The sequence below is a fragment of the Triturus cristatus genome, chromosome 4_1, assembly GCF_964204655.1.
Source record: "Triturus cristatus chromosome 4_1, aTriCri1.1, whole genome shotgun sequence".
Lineage (NCBI taxonomy): Eukaryota > Metazoa > Chordata > Amphibia > Caudata > Salamandridae > Triturus > Triturus cristatus.
In genome coordinates this window covers 779,240,339-779,260,077 of record NC_140585.1, presented here as the reverse complement: position 1 = coordinate 779,260,077, position 19,739 = coordinate 779,240,339, and the positions used below count along the sequence as shown (strand labels likewise).

The 19,739-nt window shown below is 42.2% G+C and overlaps 1 protein-coding gene across 3 annotated transcripts in view; it reads left to right on the top strand.

Moving 5' to 3' along the window:
- TAFA2 (TAFA chemokine like family member 2) overlaps window positions 1–19,739 on the top strand; it is a 1,225,759-nt gene that overhangs the window by 1,188,048 nt on the left and 17,972 nt on the right. For all 3 annotated transcript variants that reach the window (XM_085653346.1, XM_085653345.1, XM_085653344.1), the window contains exon 8: window positions 17,370–17,512. In XM_085653346.1, the coding sequence (XP_085509472.1) occupies window positions 17,370–17,480 (111 nt within the window). In that variant the 3' untranslated portion in view covers window positions 17,481–17,512. The remainder of the gene's footprint in view (window positions 1–17,369; window positions 17,513–19,739) is intronic.

The window sequence follows — 19,739 nt, the reverse complement described above, 5'->3', positions numbered from 1 at the left end:
ATGTTACTGGAGCACCCTTCCTCTATCCTACAGTCCTTCATAGTGGCAAGTATGGCATAGTTTAAGAGAAAGTAGTATTTTCTAGAACACATCCCATGTCCGCATTAGAGGAAAGTATATTCACTATCCTTAGGATGGGTTAGATGCCACAGGTCAGTCAGGCCATAGCACCTAATAATATCGGTCAGTAGTGCCCGATCTTTGGTGCTGGATTTGTCACATGGGTTTATCTTATCAACATAGGGGTATAAGGCTATGTTCCAATCTCAGCCATCACAACTTTTGTATGTAAAAAATCAATAAGGGTTCTAGAGAGAGGTGATAAAATTCAGCACTGCTATGGTTGGGTCAATAGATGGATCCCACCACTAGTGTAATGTCCATTGATTTTATCTTGGCAAAGACATATCTATCTATCAGATTTGCTCATGTTTTCTGTACTGTATACTGAAGTGACTTTTTTGGGGAGAGGTCATTTTAGTAGGTGCTGCAGACGGGCTTCCTTGCTTAAGGCAGTAGCTACTAATACTTACTCTGCCAACCCATTTTGTGGCTATGTAAGCGAGGACTTTCTTCCTTTGAATATAGTTATTCATGCCATTAACATTTAGCAACAGTATGCAACAATACCTGGGGTGGGGTTGCACTGGCATGCCTCTGTCGAACAGTCAGCTTACTGAAAGCTGGAAAGAAGTGGGGTATGGAGTGTAGGGTAGTGGTGACAAGGATGGGAAATGAGTGGGTCACTTTCTGTCACTTACACAAGATTTGCAGAGTCCATGAAGGTGTAGGTCCTATCCCAGTCCACAGTCCGGGGCTAGTCCCGTAAGTGGGTAATGTGGTTAAGTCTCGAGAATGTAGCGAAGGATTAAAATGCACAGTATAAAACAGTGCTTTCCTTACAGTTCAAGAACTTGTTAGGGTATTAACTACCTAACAGTTAACTTCTATAGACGGACAAGCTTTGCTCCCTCCACCTGGCTCCCCCAGCACCCACAGAAAAACTAGGTTTAAACTTTGTTGGCTGGGACCAATTCCTATCAGCTTACACACCCCAGAATTTCTATCACAGTGGGAGTATGTCACCTTGTCCAATTCTTACAGAACCCCCAGTTGTGGGAGGGGAGTTTAGTGCAGTACCGCTTTCACATCAATATCAATTTTCCTATGTGGACAGATCTGACAGCCTGCGGTGAGTATGACTGCCTCCTCCACTCCATGTAACTGTTCAGACCTTCAGAGGGGAGTGGGAGTTATCTCTGTCCCGGAGATTAGTTTTTAAAGGACTAATTTTGTCCTTTTCATTCCATTCACAGTGTCTAATCTCCATGCTTCTGAGATGGGTCATCTTGGGAGTCTGTGGGGTCCGGTGTTCTGATAGCTCCTCGCATGGTTGATGGGCCTGGGGCACCGGGTTGTCACAACATATTCATGTCCTTAGTATCTAATGAGTACAGATACTGTTCTAAGTCTTCCAGTTTGATAAACTCTCTGTTAGAGACATTTATCATGAGTAGCACTGTAGAAGGTTCTTGTAAGCCATAATGGTTGTCCAACTTCCGAAGCGTTGGAGTGTTGATCGTAGCACCAAGTATTATTTACTCTGGGTCATGGGAGAAATCAGCTGCTATGGAAATTTTACTGTCTTTGTAGGGAAAGGTGCGCATTATGCTGCTTCACTGCCGAGATAAGTTTTCGTGCTTGTTGATGGCATAGGAGGCAGGCAATGACTGGCCGGGGCTTTTTTCGGTTTCTATCGCTACGGGAGCAGATCCAATAAGCTCATTGGAACTCCAATTGGTGGGTAAGCTTGAGACCTGTGATCTCTGAGAAAAGAATGTCAGGAATCTGCCCATGTCATCAGCCTCTAATGACTCCAGAACTCCCATAGAGTAGATGATGTTCTTTCTGCTCTGGATCTCCAGTCTCCACATGTATTATCCACATCAGCCACAGTTCATGGCCCTCATCTGAGCCTTTTTTGAGTCTGGTCATGTGCTGTTCAAGGGCTGTCACTTTCCTTTGAGTCAAGTCCAGAATTTTTGGAAGGTGCCCATGTCTAGTCATAGAGTTTGAGTTCACTAATTTTGTTTTGGTATCTTCCCAGACCAAGTCTATTGTAGTTTTAATGGATGTGAGTTATGTCGTGAGGGTTTCAAGTGTTATATATAGACTTTAGTGATTGTGGCTTTCACCCTTAGGTTCATGCCAGACAGGTTGCAACCTTATAATTTCCCCAAGTGACAATCCACTCTTAAGGAGCCAGATGTTATTGCTAAGGAGGCCAAGGTAGGATGGAGCTTCTCGCCACAGGGATCTATGGGAGGACTACTTTTGAGGGATCCTACCCTACTCCTACTGATCAGTGCTGTGTTACTCGGCTCCAACTTAGGCCCAGTTTGGGGTGTAGCAGCCCTGTAACCTGACCAGCCATGGACACCCATGCGGGGATCCTCTCACAGCTGTAAGCATGAGGTGACTACTCTTTTGGTGTTTGGCCTCGGATCAGGACACATTTCCAAGCCAGGCTTGGTCTGCACATTGCTACATCTAGAGGTTCTTGCAGTATTGTGGGCTCTAAACTGGGCTTAGATAATGGTGCGACAAAGCTGTGTCTTGCCCCACCAAGGATCTCCGCTGCCGGGTACTGTTAGAAATCCGAATCCTGGTTGACTGAGGTATGCACCCATTCCAGGCAGGAACACCCCTTTAGTCAAGGAGCACTAGATACACGCTAGAAGATAAAATGTGCTCACCCTCTGATAGCTTGGCACAGATCAGTGAGCCTTATCTAAAGAGGCAATGTGTAAAATAATTGTGCAACACACACAGATGCATCCCAGTTGGCAGATAGTACAACCACGGCCAACAAAGTGGTGTGGCCCATTTCACCCCTTGGGTCTAACTTCTGTCCCCAACCCAAGAAAACTATGTCCACAAGGACAGCAACAAACAGAGGTAACTGACAGATGTCAGTGTCCAGAGCCAGGCCCCAAGCCATTCAGTGGTGTGTGCCTTCTTTGGTTTCTCAGAGTAGGGGGCAAAAGCCAGTTCAGGGGTGGTATCCTGCAACTGGTCCTCCAACCCACGGTCTACACCCTTGGGCTGGACAGGAGTCAGAGATAAGTACTTCCTCCCACAGCCCCTCAATCTGTCGTCTGAGCCTCCTTCTAGTAGTGGTACCCCCAGAAAACAAAACTGTTGGGTCGCTCGTGGCAGCTGCCCTTCCCACCAGTTCAGGGGTAATATCCTGAACCTGGCCCTTCAACCCAGGGTCTGTACCCTTAGGATGAACATGTGCCTGGCAAGACAGGACTTCCGGAGGAGTATATCTACCCCCCAGGGAAACTCACTGCAAGAATCTGCCTGGTACAGGTCTACAGAGCTCTGTCTCTGTAACAGTGCATGGACCGGTTTGGGTTATTGTGAACCTCTCCCACCCTCTGTTTGGGACACCTGAGCCAGTCCCTTTAGGATCACTCCCAAATGCCTTTTCAGACACTCTGGTACTCAACCAGAGGTCTGCCTCCTTTACAAGTTCACTGGAGTCAAAGAATATACACTCAACCAGGTGTTGGCGTAGCCCTGGAAAACAATTACTAAACATGTGCTCTCTAGGAATCAAATTGTACAGCCCTTCAAAAGTGTTTACCATGTTGCCCTTCAGCCAACCATCCAGTGATCTGCAAATGTACCCCACAAAATCCTTCCAGGGCTGGTGAGACAGTTTCTGACTGCCCCTGAATCTCAACCTATACTCTTGGGGTGAATTCATTCTTCTAGACCAGGGCCTTATTCATGGGGATATACCTCAACATGTCCCCCTCTTCTAGGGCCAGTAGGGCATCCCTCCTATCACCAGGGATATGACTCCATATGCCAGCCCCCCAATCCTCCTCAGGAATCGTGGGCACCTCTAGAGCTACCTCATATCCTTGAAACTACCTGTCTATGTCATCCCCAAGGCACCAAGTCTTTGGGTATTTTTCTTTTGCACTGGACACAGTAGTTTTGCTGCCACAATCTCTGCTAAATTCTTCCAGCTATTTAGCCTTCAAGTACAGCTCCTTGAGACGAAGTTCAGGAGCCAGCAAGATCTTTTTCTCTGCCGAGACTCTATCAGCCTCCGCTTTGCTCTCCTCTGCAACCAGCTGGGCCAGCAGCAGCCTAAAGGCCCCTTTCTGCCTGTATGCCCTTTAACTCCTCAGGAGACAGGGATTGGGAGGAGACACTGCTTCCTGCATAGGATCCAGCAGGGGACTCCCTCTCTGTGGGATCCCCTGTATCTTCTGGCGTCTTTGTCCAGTCATTTTCCTGCTCCTCTCCCTGCTTCTCAGGGCCACTGCTCTCTTGGGTCCCTGATGCTGATGTCAGGTATAACCAGGGTTCTGTATTCTCTAGAGAAGATAAGTAGTCCTCCTCCCACTCTTCTCATGTTGCAGATTGCATTCTGCTGACTACCTCCCAGGCTTTAAGGGCAATCTGATACTCAAACTTGGGATCACCCTCAGGCACCCTCAGCTCAGTCTTGCTGTAGCTCTCAATGACATTGATATCCAACTCGATATGTGACATGGCCCCTGGTAGATACACTTCACCCTGCCCAATGGCAGGGGCTCCTCACCTCAGCTCAGGGTTATCCTCCAATGTTATTGCTTGCAGCCTCCCAACTTCCTAATAGGCTCTGAGGGCTATCTGTCGATCTAATTTGGACACTTTCCTGCCCACATACAGCCTCCTCTCCTTGCAGACCTTTTCCGCTCACTTGCGGTGTATTAAACTAGCTAGCTGAGATCCTTTCAAGGTATTACAAGTGCAACAACAAAAAGAGTCCCCAAATTGATGAAGATGAAGGAACAGTTACATTTTGATAAATGATCAGTCCAATTGAGAAAAAACTGAGAATTAAAAAATTGTAATGGTTTTATTCAAAGGGTAGTAGTGAACAATGAGTTACTATATGGAGTTACTATATGGCATTGCACAAATGCAAGTCCTATCCTCGCCGCTGATCACCAATGTTAGAAATTGGATTTCTGGTTGGCTGAGGTATGCACCCAGGCCAGGCAGGAACCACAACTCAAGTCAGCATAAGCTAGATACACACTAGAAGATAACCTGTGCTCACCTCCTGGTAGCTTGACACAGAGCAGTAAGGCTTATCTAAAGAGCCAATGTGTAAAGTATTTGTGCAACACACATACAGTAACACAATACATCACAAAAATACTTTATTATATTCTGAACAGAACAAGACCAAAACGACAAAAACAACAAAAAATCCAATGAATAGAAGTTGAGATATTGAATTTTAAATGAATAAATGCAGTAAAGTCCTTAGAAGCAAATATCACTAACAGGTTACTTCAGGTCAAATTTAAAGTTAGGGCTGACTGCGATGGAGAGCTAGCTGGCTACACGACCCACACAGGCCCCGGCGAACAAAGTATGTTTCATGGTCACAAACAACGAGATGCATCAGTCTTCGCCACGCAGTGAAGGTGGTGTGTCAGTTCCGAAGATGGGTGCTGGAGTCAAGAGGCTTTGAGCGATGAGCCGTATTCTGCCACACAGTCGACGGGCTGCGATACGCTGCCCGATGTGTTAATCTCTGGAGGCAAAGCTCTGGTTCAATACGATGCGCCAATTTTACTCTCACAACCAGGTTAATGCGCCAGTTCACTTACACACAGGCAGGAGATGCATTGACATCCATGTTGAGAGTATCTGGGCCACTTCTAGTGAGCCAGGCACAGGAGCAGGGGTAGATATTTTGATATTCCTGAGTCCCAAGCAACAGAAGGGAAGCTAACAAGCCCTTGGAGATCACTTGGAGTGAAGTCAGAGTCCAGCTCTCCTTCAGCTGAGTCAGAGAGCAGAAGGGCAGCACAAGAGAAAAGCAGGCCTTCCAAGTGTCAAGTCCAAAGATGAGTCCTAAGCAGCACAGCAGTCCTTCTGACAGAGGTTCAGTTCAAGCTCAATAAGTGTCTGATTTGACGGGGTCAGCGACCCAATACTCATAACCAAAAGTGTCTTTGATGTGGGGGTGACTTACATGTAATAAACGTGGCGATTCAAGCTTAGCAAGTAGTTTTAAATGCCAAGTCGAAGTGGCAGTAAACTGCACACACCGACCATGTAGTGGTAGGCCTGAGACAGGTTTGAGAGGCTACTTATGTGTGTGGCACAATCAGTGCTTTAGGCCCACTACTATTTTTTCTCCTTATTTCAAATATAGACCGCTTTTTGCCTTTGTTGCAATACCATTATTGCCTCCCTGTATCCTCCTTTTTGCAAATATTGTGCATGTTTTCTAAAATTGTCTTGTATCATTACCTGTTGAGACATTGTTATTTGATATTTACACTATTTACCCAGGTCTCAACTGGGTCTATGGGTAACCTCCTGTGGTTCGTTTACAGTAGGCCCACTACTAGCATTTAATTTACAGTCCCTGGGTATATGGTATACCACTTTACAAGGAACTTACACGTAAATCAGATTTGTCAAATATAGAGGAGGAGAGAGTTCATGCACTTTAGCACTGGGCAGCAGTGGCAAAGTGCCCAGAGTCCTAAAGCCAACAAAAATAAGGTAACAAAAAAGAGGAAAAGGGACTACGGCAAGGTCTCCCGGTCTGCACTTAACTGCGTCCTGCAGGTTAGGCACCAATCATCGGCGATCACTTCTGCTGAGCTACTGCATATTCCCGGGCCAATTCCACTGAAACTGAGCGCGTGGTAAGGTTCAGCGGTGGTATATTTGCGGAGCATACTATACGTTGCTGGTCATCTTTATTATGGCCAGGCTCTGCCCCCACTTTGGGAACTCCTATTTTAAAGAAGAAATTGCAGACAAAGCTTGTTTTGAACTACTTTCAGAAATTTCAGATGATATACCATAGAAGCCCTGCCTCAGTCTCTCCTAGTGCTGTGTATGAGTTGACTGAGAGCATTTGTAATGCACACTTCACAACATTATATGTATAGCTAGGTTTGATAAAATAAGCCTGTTTAAAAAGTCGTTTTCCACAATTTGGCCCAAAAACATTTTTGTTGTCTCTGCTGTCCCTCGTCTCAATTCCATATTTGCAAGTAACAAGTTGTCACTTGCCATTTCGCGACCACGTTTTCCTAGCCCACAATTCTCAACTGAAGTCTGCCGGTCAATGAAGGACCAGGCTGTGAGCTCCAGCTTGAACGCTTACATTTCTTACATGATGTGAGAGGCCTGCACGTGTCTGTGCGTCAAATAACACTCTTACCATGAAAATATGAGTAGAAATAAAATCCTCATCTGTGCTGCTCACAGCTTGACATGAGCAATTGAATATGTGGGCATGTAATACCTGACATGGGGATTTTTCAGCTGGCAGCATTGTGCTTCTTCCCGCGCCAGAGCAGGACTGTTTGAAAGAGTTTGCAAGTGTGGCAGGAACACACCCTTTTGCATTGGTTTTCATTGTGGGATGTAGCGAGATCTTTGACTACTCTACTGCTGGCCCAATGCCCGAGTGCGCCTTCTACAGTGGGAGCAAAACCTATAAGGACAAAAAAACCTTATAGGTTTTTTGTCCCTATAGAACCTGAGAAGATGCAGTCAATATTAGAGCGCGTACTTAGCAGGAGTTTTATCTTACGCCTGTTAATTGTAATATTACCGAGTTCAGACATAGAGAGATGAAGCAATTTGTCTAGAAGCTTCCATTTATTTGGTTGATTTTTTTAAGGGATAGTAAGACTTTCTATTGGCTGCACATAATAAGTTATCGCTATTCTTGACTATCCACTGACCTGGGCTGTGCATTCACCAGGTGGAAAAGCCTGATAGCTAGTGATTACAAAAGTAAACACTCTCAGCTGTGGCAGGTGGGAAATCAGGCTGCCATTTCTTCCTCTGAACTTCCACCTCTTTTCTACCCAGCGCGCCCCATGAGTACAAGGTAGAAATATTCTGTATTCAACACTTTACAGCAGTCTGATGCCTCCCGGAAGAAGCATGCCTTACATCACAGCAGGTGCAGCCCAGCGTTTATGCAATGTGTGCCATTACTCTGTTTTATTGAATGAGAAATTGGTGTTTCCCTCCTCTTTCCATTGGTGGACGGAAGAGGTGACTACCTCTGCATGTGGAACATCCCAGCGATGTTCGCTACTTGATACGTAGAAGAGATGAGTGCCATAGGTCACTGGGGAAACATTTCAGCCCATGAAGCTGCTCTGCTGAGGATACTTTCATCAGAGGTGACTTTCATCGGGAAGTAGTGAGTGCCCATTTCTGTAATCTGTACATGGATGTCAAGAATGGATCATATATGGGCTAAACTACCCACTTCCATACATTATGAGAATATTGCAAGTCATTAAGGAGTTGCATGACTTAATAAGGTTTTGGGAATCTGAGGTGACTTGCAATATCCTTATCATGTAGTACTTTATTCCTTATAATTTATATTCACACCATCACCTTCACAGCAAATGACTTAAGTCCTTGGCAAGTTTCTCTTTCATGTGAAAGAGAGAGCATGTTTGCATACATGAAGAATAACAATAGAATCTCTAGTGAAAAATTAAGCACATCAAAAAAGCTGTTCCATATTTATTGAAGAAATATATTAGAATCAGGCTTAATACAAATCAGTTTGTTTTAGAAAGATGCAGTTGCTCTGAATGTGTGGAGACATGCAGAAAGACTAACTTTTTTATAGACGCCTAAGGATTGCAAAAAATAAACGTTGCCATAAATATCTCATTTGTGCTTGTCGCCATACAGCTAGAACAACTGAGCAAGAGAAAGAAAAGCCATATTTTGTTTTCGTCCCTTAAGCAACTGATTTAATGATGCTTCATGACCTGATCTGCCTTTCTCCACATCTGCTGGCTCTGGCAACAGGCAATGTGATGTCAGAACTCAGCTGTGATAAGTTATTTCAGTTGAGTTCTGAAGTCACTTCTTTATAATAGGTGACTGGTGCGTCACAAGTCACCTATTATAAAGGAATTAGAGGCAGTTTTTTAAACAGGGATTGCAGAATTCCATGTATTATATATGGGATAAAGTACCCCCCTGCCGTACTTTTTAAGGATATTGCAAGTCACTGAGAAGTTCCATATTCATATTGAGGAACAAGACTAAATGGTTGCAGAATCCTATGCATAGATATCAAAAACAAACAAAATGCTTTTTAACACAATTGAACAAGAGCATTTGCTGTTATAATTGTTTGTTGATGATGCAGTCATTCTTGATAGGGCACAGGTAAGTGTCCAGCAGTAAATAATGCCCTGAGTGCTGAAACAAGTAGAATAGGAAAGTCTGTATAGGGTGACCAGACCAATGCCATGCACTTGAGCAGTAGCAGTTTCTTCATGAGGGAGGAGGAGCATCACCCCCCGCCCACTGCGCGCTTGCCGTAAATGCCAAAAATAAAATGGCAATGAGATTATTTTATTGCCATTTTATTTTTCACATTTACCTACCTCAGCCACTACCCTGCTCCCGAGCTGGGAGAAATAGGTGGCGTGTCCTCTCCTGGTGATTGGCAGCATTGAGGACTGGAGCAGTGGCTGGCCAGACACTCCAAAGATCGCATGTCAGTTTGGCCAACTGTCTTATGATGACCAGCCTGACATGCACACTTTGAAGCACAGCTGGGTGGAGAACAAGAACAGGCCTCCAGGGCCTAAAAGAGCATCCAGCCAACCCGCTCCATCCAAACCTGGTGCTCCTCTCATGCTGGTTAATACCATGAGAGCAGCATCTGTATTGGTTAAGGGAGCTGTTCGTGCCATATTTCTCAAGACATATCTAATGCAAAGGAACCTCTGTGGCAGTAAGGAAAGATGGTTAACTGAAGGGTAGCAAAGAGAGGCAATTTCTTTGTGAACGAAATACTAGCAAAACAGTGTCCATAGTTCCTGTTCTAATGTTAAAACGTGTGTCATATATTGCCCCAAATGGTAACCCTAAATATGTCTTGCTATTAGGTCTGGCATTAAAAATCAATTACACATGTTCATTTAATGCAGACATTTGTGAGGAGACGTTGGTGTCAAGGGTGATTATAAGTATTTTGGCTTTTGGTAAGATTTGGGGTTCGAAGCTGTGAAGGTTCATGTCATTCAGCCAGAATTCTATCTTGGTTGGTTGATCTTCAGGTAGGTACTGAACATTTAAGGTCAGGATGATGTAAAAGCAGTGTTTAAGATGTTGAATGCGTGGAGATGAGGAGAAGAGGGGAGGTTCAAGTAGAGTTGTGTATAATTGCCATATTGGTGATTCTTTATACTGTGTCTGTGAGTGGAGCACGAAGTGACTCCATGTAAATGTTGAGGATAAAAGAAACCATTATGGACACCTGGGGGACTCAAAATGTGATCGAGATTTTTTGTGAACTGTAGGTGCCTATGTGAACAGACTTTTGATGTTTGGAAAAGGGGGACAAGTGCTAGTTAAGGACATCACCGGTGAATCTCATTCAGGACCTCGAGGGTACTCGAGGATGGGATGATTGTCTGTGTCAAAGGGAGCTAAAAGGCCCAGCAATATCAGGAGGCTGGGATCATCATCGTCTGTGGGCATGAGGCAATATTTACGATGTGCAAGGTGGCAGTCCCTGAGCTGCAGTGTGATTTGAAGCCAGACTGATAGTTATGCAGGAGTTGGTTAGCATTGATGTGATCTTAAAGTTGAACACAGGCTGCTTTTTCAATTATCTTGCCCAATAGTATTTGTGTGGTGTGCTGAGTCTGGGTGAAGTCATCTGGGTCTATTGTAGGTTTTTTAAAGAGTTGGAGCAAGTGACCAGCCTTGAAAGCTTGTGACACAATTCCTTGAGTTAGAGAGTCATTGGCAATGATAAGTATGGGTAAGAGAGGTTTGATGAAGAACAGTGGTAAGATATCAACTTCATGAGAAATGGCTTTGAGGGAGTTCAGTATATCAGGCAATTCTGTGAGAGATAGCGCTTTGAATGCTGACCTTTCCTGGATTCTATAGGAAGCAGTGGAACTAAGAGATATGAAGCAGGCTTGGCATCATTGATGTGCAGTCCGACTTTTCTGTGGAGTTAGTAATAGGTGGGTCTGAGAAGTGGTTGAAACAGTGCTTGATCATTTTGAACAGTGTTTTGTGTCTGTTGAAGGCTTCCTTGATGATGACGTATAGTACTGCTTTGGCTCATGTGATGAGCTGCATACATATTGCGCAGAGGGACATCAGTATTGAGGGTTCATTGGGAGTTCTTCTTTTTATTCAGTTACTTTCCTATCTGTGGATGGATGTTTGATTGATTTGATTTGAATGTTTTTGGAGTGGTTTAGAAGGGTGTTGACTTTGGGTGTGGAGTTGATTCAAGCAATGGGGGAGTATTTGAAGCATCTGATGGTTTGGTGTTATCATTTGTGTTAACCTTGGTGTGTTGGCACTATAATGACTAGGAAAACAGCAATGGCAAAGTGGTCAGTCCAGTCCAAGTGCATGGGTGGTTTGTATTGGATTGTTGATAATGTTGTGTGTACTGCAGAGTGAGCATTAATGAGCATGAGTTGGAATGTGTGGGCTGTAGTTTGCAGGTATATGATAGTAGGATGTGCATGAGGTTGGGCCTATGTGCCTATTTAGAGGAGGTAACATCCCATCTTCCAGAGTCCAAGAATGGCACATCTTTCTGTTGGGGTTATGTGCCTGGAGGGCTCAGTATGCCCTAGGAATGAATGAAAACATATTTGGTCAGCTCCTTTTGTGGTCTCCAACTGAAAAGAGGTAATATTAAGGTTAACCTTTGTTCTCTAAATGTTCCCCTGCAGTCTACTTCTCCCTCTATGAGCACCTCCTTTTGTAGCACATTCTCTTGCTGTACTGTAACAATTCACAGGAACCATAAATCCAAGATGGGTAGCCTCTTCTTCCACTGTGAGGGTCTTTGGGTCTCTCTAAACCACATCCTTATTTAGAGGAAGTAACATTCTATCTGGCAGGGTCCCTGCTAAGTGGGCAGTTGTTGACATCATCCTTGCCTTCCTTGGCCCAGAGGCCATGCTTTGGTTCCTAGAGAGCAGGGCGCTGACTCCAGCCGGAGGTGAGATGATTGGAATACTGTATCTAAGCCAGTTTTGGCTCAGGCAGCATACAAAGTATATTTTCCAAAGTTACTTTTCCTCTAAAATCAGATATCTGTATTAAATTGGATTTCATAAACTGAGTGACAAATAACTTGTTTCATCTTGCTAGCGTTTTACCCATGAGAATATATATAAGTTTAAGATTTTAAGGAAACCTAGGCGGTTCCTGGAGAGTGTAGTCTAAACCTACACAGCGAAAAACACTTTTTGACAATCACTCAGAGTGAAGGCACTTATTTAAAATTAGTAGTTGGCAACTTTTTATATATTAGGCACCCTGCTCTGAAGGTTTACATGGCACACTTTGAGGGAGGTTCCTTAATATATAGAAATAGTTTTTGGTTTTCTAGCAATAAAAGGTATACTTTTCCTTTCCATGTGATATCACAGTGCTTTTAATCTGCAGCCCAGCAAGAGCACTGTGATTCTCCTGGCAGCCATATTCTTGTGCCATATATTTGGGTGGCATAATGCACACCATCACTCACAAATGATATGTAACTTCCACATCATTGGGGCATTTTCTGCAGTATCTATCATGACCCTACAGAAAAGGATATATTCAGCCATTGGGTGAAAACAGTTTAATAGTACCAGTCTGGGTCCAGAGCACTCAGTGCAATGTCACTGTGCACATACCAGCAATATAAGGTCCAGCGTGACACAAGAGGAAAGATGTATTGCCTCCACATTGATAGGGAAAGAGAGAGGAATGGAAAAGAAAGAGAGAAAGAGAGAGAGAAAGAAAGCAAAATGAGATACAATGAATATTTGAAATAACAACAGACGTAAGAGGAACAATGAAGGATAAAGGAAAAAAGGAAGAGGAACAAAATGACAGGCAGCTGTGGAGAATTTATCAAAAGAAGTACCTAATGAAATAAGAAAGTTGGAGTGGAGGAAAAAAATATGGTATCAAGAAGGAAAGAGAAGGTAAGACTGACAGAAAAGAAGGATAGATAAATGAATAAAAAAGAAGGCCTTGGAAAGAAGGAGGGAAAAGTAAAATAGGTAAAAAAGCTACAAAGAAAAATAGAAAGATGAAAAAATGAAAGACAATGATGGAAAGCTGGAAGAAAAAAGAGAAGGAGGAAGGGTGGAATGAAAGAAACAAAGGTGTGAAATATGGAAAGTAAGATGGAAGGAAATAGATAAAGAAAAAGGAGACATTAAATAAATAATCAAACAAAGAAAGACAACAATTTAGAAAGAAACATTGTTCAAAAAATGGGAAGAAGGAAAAAGCAAGCATTGGCACGTCCTGTAGGCCTGGCTCGCATTTTGAGCAATGACTATTAAAAAAGACATACATCTATATGGTACAGAATATAATTTGAGATAAACATTATAAAGGCAAAACATTTACTTGCCTCTGCAACTGTGTGTTTAAATTTAAGAATGGCACACCATTATGTGATCCAGGTTACATTTACAAATCAATAGGTAATTTTGCCAAATCAGAGCTCTTGGCAGAAAGTTGTGGAACAGAGGTTGTAAGTGGATTAACTCTGGCTCTGGACAAACACAGGGCAGCAATCCAGATTGGAGCAGACAAAGGTGGAGCCAATGCAGGTTTTTTTTTTTTCCGGAGTTTTATATAGCGCAAAGTTGACTGAAGGTATTGGGTATCAGAGCACTATACATAGCACCAGTTGCGTTACATGAGGACACATTAATTTTTTTTTTGTTAGGCACGAGGATATTAAGTGATTTTCCCAGAATCACAGGATGTTCAGGGTTGTTGCAGAGACTCGAATCCAGTTCCCCAAATTCGAGGTCGACTGCCCTAGCTGTTAGACCAACTCCTCTCCCTAAGGTCTTTGTGTCAAATGGTGACAATATAGCTAGAAGACCACATGCTCATTGTGCTGCCTAGTGGGAATTTGTACTCCGCCTATGGAAGTATTTCAGTCCTGTTGAAAAATGCAGATATGCAGCCTCTGCAATATAAGAAGGGTAGGTGCTTCGAGTCTGTAACGGCCTGGCTACGTAAAGCAGTGGATGACAGAACATGCAACCAGGAAGGGTCTTTTGTGCATCTACTTGTGTTTATAACCATGGATTGCAGAGCCCTTCTAGAAAATCATAAGCATTTCTAAAGTGTGTTAGTTAGCACCTGACTGCTGGTTTAGTTTGGAGAGTGTCTTTATGTGAACAGTGACTGTATGCATTCATACATGCTCCATGCCGAACTAAAAATCAGCTGTTGACTAAAAAATGTTTTCAAAATGCTTAGAATTTTTTTGTTATATATTTTTACTGGTTTTATTAATACATTCATCAAAAACATTGGGGTGGCAATACAGTAGCCATCAAATAAGTATTATTGTTACTTGATTAAACTATTATCCCCGGGAGTGCGGCGTTGGGGGCACGGTATTCAAGTGTTTTTCTTCCTTTCTTGGAGACCGTCAGCAAACAATTTGGTCCCCTCCCTTTGCGGCCCCCATTCCTCACATGCAGGTGGGGGTCCCGCAGAGGTCTATTTTGAGCCCGTCACTGTTTAATATCTATATGGCCCCTCTTGCACTTCATGCTGAGGCACACGGCGCTAAAATAGTATCATATGCAGATGATATTCAACTGCTGTTCACTTGCGACAAAGGCGCCGATTTTAGAAGCGGCAAAATTAACATCTGCCTGACGAAGCTCTTCTCCTGGCAAAGGCGGAACCAATTTAAGTGTAACCCAGAAAAATCTGAGATTATCTTCTTTGGTCGCTCACCATGCGAAGTGTGGCGCCAGTGGTGGCCCCAGGATATGTCCCCCCTACAGCCTCAGTGAGCACTGTTAAGAACCTTGGGGTCAAGTTAGGTGTAAATTTATCTATGAAGGCGCAGATCCAAACAGTCGCTGGCACCTGCTTTGGCATGCTAACAATGTTAAAAAACTTTCTTTCCCTGCTGCCAGATAAGTACAGGAAGACGGTAGTCTAAACCCTGATTGTATCAACATTGGAATACGTCAATGCCCTGTACCTGGGTCTTCCAGTATACCTATTAAACATCCTGCAGGTGGTTTAGAACGCGCGACTAGAGCAATTCTCATGGTCGGGCCCTTAGCACGTATGTCCATCCATCTGGCTGCTGGTCAGGAGGAGGATTCAGTTTAAAGCTCTAGTTCTGGCCTTCCGTGCCCTACATGATATCGGAACCATCTACATTAGGAAGAGGATTCAGCAGTATATGCCGCAAAAAGCCCTGAGGTCCTCTGCGCTGTTTCTGCCGTCCATCCCCAAGTTTGCCCGCTCCCGTGTGAGCGGCCGCTCCTTTCAAGTGCTGTCCTCCTGCTTATGGAATAGTCTGCCATTGTCCCTCCGACAGGTCCAGGATCTGCTTACTTTCAAGCTAAAAACTTGGCTATTCCAGCAATAGTCTGTTTGCCTTCTTCTTGTTATAGCGCTGGTGCCTGTCTTGTGGTCCTTTAGCGCCGGGACATTCTGCGGAGTAGCCACGCGCTTTATAACTACTTATTTACATTACATTACATTACATTACAGGAGGAGCTAGATTTACATAGTTATTTAGCTCAGACTGCTTATGATTATTGACGGAAAATAATGTTTGGCTGTCATATCTGCCTGGGTAGTTGCAGTAGATTGCCAAGGGTTAAGATCCGCTGTTCCAGAGTTCATGTGGTGAAGGGGCCATCTTTAGCCTTTTTTGACAGCTAACTACGTTGCTTTACTGTACCTTTTCAATTTACCTTTCCATTTCGCGTTAGTCAAAAAAACTGATCTTTTTTGTACATATTGAAGTGCAACATCGTTTTGCTCCACATAATAATGTTAAAAACATAATATTGATAGAAGACTAATATGTTTAAATTACCATTTAAGGGATGAAAATATTACAGCTGTGAAACACTATTTAACTGTAAGTCAACAAAAATAAATACAATTCAATTGTATAGTTAAATTAACATTACAATTAAAACAGCTGTGCAAATTCAAATGAAATCTTAGAAAGAAGCTCTATGTAGTAAATAGTGTTTTAAAAGGATGGTACTCACAGGTACAGAGTACCTTCACCTCTTTACCTGGAAAAGTACTGGAGAGTAGCAGCACTTCTCAGTTTGGAGGCAATACTTTAAGTTGGAAAGTACTGGCACTTGTCAATAGCAAAAAACTTGTCCAGGGTAGTGAGTACCTGCACTTTCACAAATCCATTTCAAGCACTGGAAGTAACATCACAAAACGAATGAAAGATTAATCTTGAAAGCCCTTGATGACCATCAACAATTATTGTGATTTACATTTTCAATCAAAATCATCGAAGAAGTGAAATTCTGCCAGTTAACAGGTCAAGTTATAATTACAAATCATATTAAATAAAGCTTTTCCAAGATTTTATTAAAGATAGATCAATATATATTGCTTTCTCTCTCTGAGTTTCTCTTCATTTACTTATGTTTCCTTTACCTCTCTAACTACCCCTTTCTGTATTTTATATTTCTTAACAACATTAATAGATACCATAAATCAATTTACTTTTATTTAAGAGAACTGGAGTCACCAGGCATATGATCACTTTAACATGTGCTCTATTCTTACACATTTGTAACTATAATATGAACCTATTATTATGTGGAGGATTTTACCACTTTTGGGCAAAGTAAGATGTTTAATAATTTGCAACGATTAGATCATATTTAGGGTGATAAGGTTAGAAATATTTACGAGCTACAAGTCAATGCAATTTAAATGGTAACTTTATTGAATATTACAATCATTTGCTAGTTTGCTCATCTGTAATATACACCAAACTCAATACCAAAAAAGTAAATTTATTTGCAATTTCTTGTTGTTAAAATTGTTAAACCATTCTACAGTAATGGTGCACTTGTAGATTTCAGGAAGCTATGGGAAAGTAAAAAAAAGGTCAATTATTGAAATCTTTCATATGTTTGGAAGTGTAAGCTAACGTTTAACTAAGTATCTCATTTAAATATTTTCTAGTAGCAAGTATTTCGAATTTTCAAGGAAAAACACTCTACTAATCCCGTTGAATGTTCTGATTGTATTGTCTTTCTTTGTAAGTTTTCAAATTATTGTAATACACTTTTCAACACAAGTACATGCTGTACCTGGAATTTTCCACTGTAAGCATACTACAAAGTTATAAAAGTGATGACAATAAAATGAAATCGGAGTACACAAATGTTCAAACATTCAATAGTAAAGTAATTGCTTATTTTAATGTTAGAAACAATATGAATACATTTTAAATCTTTAATCTATTACACTAGCTGAAGGACGCATTCGAGGAGCAGAAAGAACGGCTGGGGCATCTAAGAAATGTGGAAAGAAGAGCTGAAAGAGATGTCGGGAGCTTGGTGAGAGGCGTCCGAGAGAGCTAAGAGGCGCCGACGGAGGAGCTGATCGTTGCCAGGTCTGAAATGTAAAACCACTGGGCCAGAGTCCCTAACCAACTGTAACATTTCAAATGATTTACTTTGTAAACTGTATGACCTAGATATGAGACGCTGGCTGGTTAGGTGTTAGACAAAATCCAATCAAGACACAACTTTTCGAAAAATGTGTAACATCCCTTCAGCACCTTTTATAATTCACAGAAGAAAAGCTTGAGCGGTACATTGGGTGACAGACAAACAGATAACATATATCTTTCTGTAAGTGTTAAAGTATGATACACTTTTCCTTCTGTTTGCTGTTTTGGAATTGAATCATATATAAATATGCCTGTATTGTTCCTAAATAACAAATTTTTCATAAAGCTGAGCAAAGTGCTTCTTTGGTGTTGTGGTGTAGATGCACACATCCATCGCTATAGTCTTGCACTCAACAAATGTGTAAGGCTTTACACAAAATATGTGAATGTCCTGCTTTATGCATGCACCGTTTTCATTCATGTTATAGTCATACTGGGTATGAGATAATGTGGTTGAAATACATTTTACGCCATTTTGATTTGCATACTTGATTGAAACTACAACACATATTTTGAGGGATATGGCTAGTAAATGATTTTGGGTTTTCACAAAAGACAAAAGCTATTGTGAAATCAACTTTCTTGAAGTATGAGCATAATACATCATATACTCAAGAAAATTAGGGGGTGGATGAAAGTGACATTTACTAAGAACTTCTAATTGTTCCCATGCAATCGAGTAAATGATGTTTTCTTACTCATCTGAATGATCTCAATTTATAAATGCTGCAAGGATAAAAGCTGAGGCGGTCCCGCCAGCATGCACAATTATGACCTGCAGTACCCAGGCCAGCCTGATAAACTGTGTCACTAACTATGCAAAGCTTTGAGGTTTTATTTAAAAGTCAGGAGTGGAGAAGCCAGGCACACATTAATGGTCTCCATGCGTTCATGCTCCTGGTCAGTTGTGCGAGCGAGTCTGCGTTTTTCACAAGAGTCAGGCACACAAATGCACCGTGGGGGCAGCTGGTGGCATGTAGAAGAGCAGAACAACTTTATTGGCCGTCTGTCCTTGTTGGTTGAATGCCACCTTCCTCCCCTATGAATCATCATTGACAATTCTGGCAGGTTGTCCCTGTAAGCAAGGAGCTCCTCAGTCTGGTGACCGGTGTTGATTCATAGAATAGAACTCGGCCATGCACATTTGATTAATACATTTTTATCAATTACTAAATGACCTTGGACCTCATTGTGGAAGTAAAACATTATCACCGTATTTTGAGTAGCTCTCTGCATGGTAGTAATCTCCAATGGGATGTGAGTGTGCATTTGTTCCAGTAGCATAGCTTCACATCTGAATGGAAGTAGCACTAATGGTATTTTTCTGTTGGTGATATTTGCCAACAGCGGTAGAAATATCAAAGGTGAATCACATATATTAATTACTCCCAGAAGCTACAGAATAATAGAAACTAAATTGCTCATTAGGCATCAAATGTAGCCTTCTTTCATAGGGAATGGGTCCACAAAATGTCACTTTACCTGTAAACTTATTTTATTCCCTGCTTAAGAGTAGCTCACATCTGATCTTATTTTCTGTGCTGATTTTCTGACTAGTCATTTAGGGCCATATGTATCAACTCATTTCCCCATAGACATAGAATGGGCAAAACCCTTTGATACATCTGGCCCCAAGGCCCAGACGTACAAAGGAGTTTAGCGTTCTCAAACCCTCTGATTTGATGACCCAGAGGGTTTTCATACATGAAAACTCTTTTTTAGCTATAATAAGCCTATTTAATGATTCCTAAAAAGTTTTCTGAATCAGTAAAAAGATTTAGAAAACCATACCAAATCAGTATTTAGAAGGGGCATGTTTTGGGTGTCTCTTCCAAGTATTGATTTCTTAGAGTATGTAATAAGGTTTTGCAACCAAAAACCAATTACAAAACATTGATATTTTGCCAACACCTCAAAGGAGGTGATCACCCATTCACAAATGGGAGGGATACCAAATGGACCTATTCCACTTTGTGAATGTTGAAAAAAAACTTTTTCGGAGTCAACAGTGGTCCATTGGTGTGGTCTTCCACCACACATTTTGCTTTATCACCTCTTGTTTACTGCAATTTGTTATTGTTGGCTTTAAGACGTTACCATTGCTAACCAGTGCCACAGTGCTTGTGCTTACTTCTTAAAACATGGTAAAAGTGGCATACAGGTGATT